Here is an 8,738-nt window from a genome sequence, read left to right as displayed (position 1 = left end):
AGAAAATTTATAAAAGAAAATCCACAATTGATAAAGAATGGTTAATATTGGGTGGTGAGATAAATGGTGGCTTTTACTTTCTTCTCTTTCCTCTATAGTTTTTATATTTCCTACACTGTATATATGTTTACTTCAGGAAAACTATTTTTTAAAGCTTGAGAAAGAAAAAAAACATTTGTTTCCAAAACTTACTTGAAATGTATAGACTGTAAGAGCTGAATAGAAAATTATAGATCATGTAGTCAAATCTTTTAATTTTACTGATGAGGTAACCAAAGTCCAAGGATGCTAAGTGTCTTGGCCCATTGTCAGCCATCTTGCCAGAGTATGTGAAACTCAAAGAGTTTCTTTCCTCTTCTCGTCTCCTTTTCTTTCTTTCTTGATGCACACCCTCCCCCGCCCCCACATACACACAAAGGTAGCTAAAAAAAAAAAAATGAGGATGGACCTTGAGAACATTATCCTAAGACAAATAAGTCAGACAGACAAAGACAAATACCATATGATCTTATCTATATATGAAATCTAGAAACAACAAAAAAAATACAGATAATAGATTGGTGGTTACCAGAGGCAGGGGGTGACAGAAATGGGTAAAAGTGGTCAAAAGGTGCAAACATCCAATATAAAACAAATAAATCCTGGGGATGTACAGCATGGTGACTATAGTTAATAATACTTTATTGTATATTTGAAAGTTGCTGAGAGTATATCTTCAAAGTTCTCATCACAAGAAAAAAATTGTAACCCTGTGTGCTGATGGATGTTAATTAGACTTGTGGTGATCGTCTTGCAACATACACTTATATCGAATCATTATGTTGTACACCTAAAATTAACATAATGTTATATGCCAATTATATCTCAATTTTAAAAAAAGAACTAAAAAAGTTTTTGAGGGATTTCTTTCCCCAGATTGGATTCTGTTCTAAAATTCCTACAAGATTAGATAGACCCAATAGCCTCTCTCCCAGACCATTAGAGGACAGTAGCAAGTCAAGACAGGCTGAGCCCTAAGCACAGTGGATAAACTCCTTTGAGAATAATCATCTTTTTTTGGAATCAGAAGCTGACAAACATGACTAAAATCATGCTGACCGCAGGATGACTGTCTTCAGCTTTCTCCATCAAGCATTGGCTGAAGGAGTCTTTTTGAAGCAGGGCATTCTGGTTCCCATCCCACAAGAACAAGAAATGGATGACACCCCAGGGAACTGCCCCAGCAACAGCTCCCAACTTTTTCAGACCAGCAGCCCATAATCACCTCATTTCCCTGCTGCAAGTGTTGTCAGAGGGATTCTATGGCCTTTGGCATGCTGGGAGGCAGCACAGATTGGAAGGCTGGAAGAACACAGAGTGAATGCTTCCATCAAAATGACCAGCTGCCTGCCAATGCTGTTCCTTGGGGTTCCACACCCTCTAAACAAAAAGAAGAGAAGCAGGCAAAAAAGAAAAGCCCAGTACTCCTCAGTGGAAACAAAAGTTAAATTTTTCAAGCTTTCCTGTTCTGAAATGATTCCCAGACAATTGGTAAATTGAGAAAGTGGTCAAGTGTTGAGTCAAGACACGTGGGCCTGAGACACGTGGGCCTGGCTGCAAAGCCCTATTCCTCTTCTCTCTATACTACATGTGAAAGTGAAAAATGCAGAGCTGGGGAGAATAGGGTTGACTCCTTCCTATTAAGTCCAATTAAAGAACCTTATCCAATTCAGGTAGGCCTCTACTGTAGTGCTTTAGTCTATGTGTGATGGAAGATGACTCACGTTCAAATCCCAGCTCTGCTACTCATTGGTCAGGTGAACCCATGGGAGTTACTCAATTTTTTTGTGCCTCAGTTTCTTCATCTGTAAAAATGACAGTAATAATAATAGTTCCTATTTCTTATGTTGTTATAAGGATTTACATAGTTTCTGACACATTATTAGTGATCAATAAATGTTAGCTATTATCTAGTGCTAGTGGTGATGGGTATAAAAATCTTAAAATACAGAGCTTTTCTACCCTTTTTTCATGAGCCAGTCTAACATATCTTGGGGCATGTTATGCTGGGGCTCAGCTCCCTGCAGATGAAAGCAGGATTCGGTGAGACCTAAAAAGAAAAACAATGGAATCACAGATAGGGGGTTCATACCACTATATTATATTCTCAATGACAGCTCATGGAGACAGAGAAGCAAACATCCATCAATACCCAACAAGGGGTCTTCTTGCACCACAGTCTCACTGGTGGCCCAGCGAGAAACAGGAAATAGATTCACAGGATCTGTACCATCCATGACACTCGTGCTTGCTAACGCAGCCATGGCAGTTATATGCAAAACAATAGTAGCTAATGGCCAACTGGTTACAGCTAATGGCCATCTAATAACCAAGCCAGCACCTTTCCATGTGAGGCCGAGAGCCTGGAAACTGCCCTCCTGGCCCTTTCCCAACAGGGCCTTTACTATGAGGAAATTCTCTCTTAATTTAAAGACCCTCAAAAAGCTTGTTAGACAATTAATCATTCAAATTAACCCAGAATTAATATATCGGGAAGATCTTTGTATCACACGACTAAAAATTATTTCTAAAATCTGCCCGAGGTTGTATAAGCTAAAGTGCATTTGTCTTACCAAGCTACTCGTTGTAGAAGTTCTTCCCCAAAGACAAATTTACCAGAGTTTGATGTGAAGGTTTTGAAACACAATGTCTACACTTTTATAAGTTGCTCCATCAATAGCTGAAGTGTCAAGTAATTCTCCATAATTGGTATGTGCTAGGACAAATAGTTATAGTAAAATTAATTAGTGTGACTCATTGTATTTTCCAAAGATGGCCACAACAATATTTCCTATTACACATGATATTTCTCCCATCAAGAAGTTGGGTTTGTGTTCCCTCCTATTGAATCTGGAAGGGCTTGTGAATGATGCCATGTGACTTCCAAGGCTAGGTAATACAAGACAGTATGGCTTCCTTCTAATTTTCTTTGGGATGCTCATTCTTGGAACCCAGCCACCATGTTGTGAGGAAGACCGAGCAGAAAATTGCTCCCACTTCAGAAGCCAAGTGCAAGTCCAAGTTGTCACATGGGCTTCTGACCAACTGGCTGTAAATTGGAGGTTTCCATGACCCCCTCCTCAGGTTCAATGACTTGCTATAATGGCTCACAGAACTGAGGAAAACAGCTTACTTACTAGGTTACCAGTTTATCACAAGGAGATACAACTCACAAACAGCCAGATAAAAGAAATNGAGCTCTTAACCAACTGAGCCACTCGGCCGGCCCTAATATTTAGTCTCTTATCTCACCTTCCTTTTGACCTCATACTCATCTCCCATGTCTGCCTTTGATAGAGATTGTTACTATTTCTAGATGGCTCCCTTGGGATAATTAAGCGATACTAGTCAGGCCTCCAACCAGCATGGCTGACTGGGGCATGGCATACTCAGAAGCTACCTTCAGTGTGTTTTCTCTGTTACAATATTTAGGGAAGTTAGTGTCTGGTTATATATAAAATAATTGTTTAGCAAATCAAACATTTCTCTGCTAAAGGAGCCAGAGAGTTGTCAAATACATTTGGAAAGCCCTGTGATCAAATGAACCAAGATTGAAAGGTCAATGTGTAAAATAACGTGAAAGATTTTAGCAGTAAGGCTGCCAACAACAGTTGGACATATAAAACCTACTGCTTCATCAGCTGGAGCGGGGCAGGGGGGAAGGGCGGGTGGTTAAAAGCCATTGATTGCTCAGCATAAAAAGAATGTGTGTATCAATAAAAGCTGAGCAGGAAATCATAAAATAAAAGCATGATTACAGAAAAACAATTAATGGTGAGAATAATTTTTGTCAGTTCAACTTATCCACCTGAAAAAATGTTTTTTGGTCTGCTCAGCACCCATCTCCCCTTCTTAGGTTGATAACAACTGACTTTCTTTGGGGAAAGCTGTCCTCTGCTTTCAGTCCATGTTTTCAAGATGAGGCTGAGATTCCTGCTGCTTCTCAACCAGGGTCCCAGCTCCATAAAATCGGGGGGCCATACCTGATTCACTGCTGCAGTTCCACGGGCCTTCCAGATTGGTCATGGGGGCAGCCATGTACCCTTGTGAATTTTGTGTACTGAGCAAGGGGGTAAGTGGGGACTGGAGGCTCAGAGTTCACTCACAAGCCATTTAGAGGCTCTCGTCATTCAGAGAAAGGAAAACACTGTTCATACAAAAGCACTATCTATTGACCAAGCATCTGACTGTGCACATCCCTAAGCAGCACCTTTTTCCAAATTGTCTGCTCAGAGGAAGCCCCTTTTTCTTATTCACGCAAGGGTCAGCTTTGTGGTAGTCAAGTCTACAAATGCTTATGTAGTTGACGCTAATCAAAGGACCTGAGTGCTGAATGGCTCCTGACACATCACTTAGTCCAACACTCTTTTAAAAGCAGATGAAGAATCTGAAGTTCAAGGAAGTTAAGTAGTATGCCCAATGCTGTCCAACTAACTAGTAGCTGGGCTGGGGTCAGAAATACATCTGAACATGAACTTCAATTCAACAAATATTGATTAAACAAGAGTCCATAAAATCCAGGCCATGCCCGCTGTCATTTGTCCAAACAGAGAGAGTTTTCCTCTATTTACAAGACTAAAATCAGAGGAAGGTATTGAATTAAAAAAAAAGGGGGGGGGTGTCTTGGAATCTTTAATCAGTTTCAGCATCATTAGGTCTAATATGGTCCGACATGTGACAAAACTGAATGCAGAAATAGGATTCGAACAGTAGGGAAAATGAATCCATCACTGTACTTGACGAAAATAGAATAAGACAATTAAAAGGCAGCTACATGTCCTCTCAGTCAAGTGTGGTTCAATACCAAAGAATTCTTCTTCTACAGAGAAGGGACCCATTCTCCTGTGGTGCCAAATCCCAACAGCTACTACATTTTAATGCATTTAGCACATACATTGATCACATACCTTTACTACCGAGGTGATGTTACAATGGATGAGGCTCTGTAATAAATAATCACAACCACAGATCAGAAGAATAATTTGAGAAATTCTCCTGAGAAGTAATCAGTGCTAAAGAACCCTAAAGTGGGCAAAAGTGCATGTCTGAGAGGTTCCCTCAGTCGTTCAGCCTGCAAATTAGGCTCCTAATTGGTGTTCAACAAGTAGGCACTAGAACTGGGAAACATCTGACATCCATATAATGATTCTATAAAAATGTGATCTTGAAGAGAAGTCAATTACGAGTTTCCTCAAAAATGTAGGGAATGATATAGACACAGTTTTTCAAAGGGAGATGGTTAATTTCCAGCTCGAGAAAGAGAGGTGAGCATGTGTGGGTCTAGAAGACAAAAGCAAAGAGAATAGAAAGGCGAATGATTGTATAATACAGGGTAGAGGTTCTGGGCTGCAGGGGCCAGATAGAGAAACTGCTAGGGTCACCCAAGACAGACAGAGAGGGAAAAAGAGACAGACGCAGAAACAAGCACAAATACAGACATAAATAGATAAAGAGAAGCAAGAATGAAACCTATTTAATGGACAGACACACATTAAGCCAGAAGCAAGGACCAAAGGGTTAGATGTATGGCCAGGAAGGGGTTTGGCAAGGATGTGCACCGATAGCATTGGATTCCCAGGCAGTAGACTCGGGGCTTAAATAAGCCCGTAGGAATACTTGTGGAGTCAGGTAATGGAAACATGACAGCCTGTTCAGAATTGGTATAACTCCATGACTTCAAAGGTCCAGACCTGGGGAAGACTCAACAAATAGCGTCTTCAAGGACTGTTAAATGCGTAACAAATTTACTCATGACCAACGATGGCAGCCATGGGTCTGAGTCAAGTTTGCTGAACTTACAATACCTCCAACCACAGAGTTTGTATCATGGACTTTCCTCCCACTGAAAGTTGAACAAATCTTATGACCTGGGAAGACGAAGAAAACCAAAGAGCTGGACTTCTCTCACTTGCATCCATAGCTGTTAATTTCTCAGGCAGAGAAATTATAAAGCAGAACACAGAGCACCCAAAAAACTGGGACAGGCAGGTAAGGTTTTGATGTGCAGAGAAGAAGGGAGGTGACCTTATTACAGAGACGGCCATAAACAGTGGTAAACTTGACTGCATATCAAGTACTAAGATGAAAAGAAAGGGAGACCTCCAGATATCCACCTGGAATACAGAATTTTGTCCAGACACCCTTCCCAGGCCCTGGTGATAATCCAGCCAGGGGGCCTAGTACCTGGCGAGAGGACACCATCCACAGAAAACACAGGCCTACCTGGATGTCACCCGGTGTATTAAGGAATTGGCTCGGGAGAAAGCTTGGAAGCATTCCGACATTGTTGACTGACAGAGAGAAGCAGAACAAAGCTGTCAGTAGAGCCAATGGCAAGTATTTATTGAAAGCCATAAAAATAGTTATATTCAACCCAGGAATTCTTCTCTTGGGAAGTTTTTTTTAAGGAAACACATAGAAAAAAATTTATATACAAGGTTGTTCAACGCAACGTGATTTGATAACATGAGGAAATTTGAGGGGAAATAATTGTGCTTGCATAATAGGAAGCACATTAAATGAATCATGGTGCAGCCATGTGGTACAATACAAGGCAGTCATTCAAAACTATGGAGGGGTTAAAGTTTTACAGACATGGGAAAACACTTGTCAGGTAAGGTTTTTAAAAATGTTACAGGACAGTATGTAAGCTTAATCCCAGTTTTGAAAACAGGTGTAGGTATGTGAAGTATGTGTAAACATATGAAAATGTGTATCTTGAAGGCTATGCATCAAAATCCAGGCTATCGGGATTTTAAGAAATTCATAATTCTTATACGCAGTCCTCTACTCTTTCTGGTTTTTCTGCAATGACATACTTTACATTTTTATTAGTAAAAATAATTAGTATTTATTTTTAAAAGTCAGCAGGTAGTTTAGAAATCAAACCTTACTTTCTTCTATTCACAATACAAACACTGTACCATATATGTAGTTATAAAATAGCTTGTTTATAAATCATCACACAAAAAAATATGATCTTGTTTCTGAATAAGAGAGTCAATTCTCAAATAACCACACTGACTTGCCATTTCATGGATCAATCACAGCAATGTTTGTTTGTTAAACGAATTCCTTTAGGCCAGTGTTTCTGAGATTCCCTCTCCCTGCCAAATGTCTATATCAGCTTGGTAACAGGAAATTCATTCTAATATTAAGAAATATGGTTAAGAAGTTTGGAATATGTAAGTTTGATACATTCCAAAGCCATATATAAATTTGTCAATCCAGTAACGCCTCTTGAAGAATTGAGCTTTAATATTCGGTTTAATACTACAGCTTAAGATACAGTCATGGGTTAAGTTTAACCCACCATGAAATAATGAAGTGTCACTAAAATAATTATTTCACTGATATATTACAATAAGCCTTGCATTTCACAATTTACTTACCTAAAATTCCAATTTCTAAGCCTTTAAGTTTTTCTTTAATATGCTCATAGATATCATCCTTGGTAAAATCCGCTTGTATAATCTTCACACTGCTCCCTATCGTGCACTCTGCATTAGAGACAATAATCATGCTTTAATGAACAGAAGTCCCATCTGCCTCTTGCCCATGGAGTTCCCCCAGTGCTCCTGAGGCCAAAGAACACAAGCCCACCACCCCACTCAGAAACCAGAAATTGCCCCAGAAATATGCTGGGACATGCTAAAAGATTTGTGAGTGATGGTTTCTGTGTGATTCTAAGAGTTAGTGTAGTGACATGGGTATGCATCAAAACAGAGTAAATGCAATGGTTCTCAAAGTGGAGTTCACAGACCACAGCATTAATATCCCCCAGGGAACTTGTTAGAAACCCAAAATCTCAGGTTCCAGCCCGGACCTACTGAACCAGGACACCCTGGGAGTGGGCCCGGGAGTGGGCCCAGTGATCTGTCTGCACAGGAGCTCCAGGTGAGTCTGTTGCAGACCCAAGTGTGGGACCCCTGCACTAAGGGCTATAAGAGCAAAGCGTGATGCTGCCTGTGCTGTGTCAGGTCCCTCCACATGGACACAGCAACCCTCTGTATTTGTCCAACATTTTAGCATTCATAAAGCATTTACCTACACAATAACTTATTTCAATCCTCTCTACAACCTTGTAAAGTAGGTATTATCCCCCTTTTCCAGAGGAGAAAACTAGGCTCAGAGATGCTAACCACCTTGCCCAAGGGCACCCACATCTTGCTCCTTCCTGCTCTTTTCACTCTTCCATGTGCACTTTTCTTGTGCAGGAGTGTTCAGGCAGATATGAAGGCAACAGGCAGATTTCACCAGCTGCTACTTGCTCAACATTGGAGTCAGGCTCAATATTTCCAGAGCAAGTGACCTTGAGGTATAGATTGAGGGTGGGAGAATGCTTTCAGACTGAAGACACTACTTGCTTTTCAAGAGGACAATGAAAAGCACATTTTAGTATTGTGAGAGAAACACTGAAGAATGTCCTAATTCATGTCAAAGTTACTTCTGATATCCAGATACCAAACAAAAGCAGAATTCATTGGTTCAAGGGAACTGAGCCTCCATGGTGTGACTGCCTCCCGGGTCCGTCTCCCATCCTTAATCTCCCCCAGTGACACAGGTGGACCCCAGACAGCCTGACATGGTCTTCACAAGTCTTCATAATTAAAGACTCATTCCTTTGAGTTAAGGAGTGTATTAATTACTAAATTAATTATTAAAATGCAAATAAATACCTAGAAAGGGCTACTGTGATC

General features: G+C 40.4%; 1 protein-coding gene across 1 annotated transcript in view; it reads right to left on the bottom strand.

Annotated features, from left to right (window-relative positions):
• HSD17B3 (hydroxysteroid 17-beta dehydrogenase 3) overlaps positions 1 to 8,738 on the bottom strand; it is a 54,337-nt gene that overhangs the window by 9,774 nt on the left and 35,825 nt on the right. The window contains exons 4-6 of the mRNA XM_019624670.1: positions 7,431 to 7,538; positions 6,262 to 6,329; positions 4,947 to 4,982 (exon numbers count right to left, since the gene is read on the bottom strand). Of these exons, the coding sequence (XP_019480215.1) occupies positions 4,947 to 4,982; positions 6,262 to 6,329; positions 7,431 to 7,538 (212 nt within the window). The remainder of the gene's footprint in view (positions 1 to 4,946; positions 4,983 to 6,261; positions 6,330 to 7,430; positions 7,539 to 8,738) is intronic.

This window comes from Hipposideros armiger, unplaced genomic scaffold (assembly GCF_001890085.2).
Source record: "Hipposideros armiger isolate ML-2016 unplaced genomic scaffold, ASM189008v1 scaffold_599, whole genome shotgun sequence".
NCBI lineage: Eukaryota > Metazoa > Chordata > Mammalia > Chiroptera > Hipposideridae > Hipposideros > Hipposideros armiger.
Note: the sequence above shows the minus strand (reverse complement) of the source record. Positions and strands in the feature narration are given on the sequence as shown.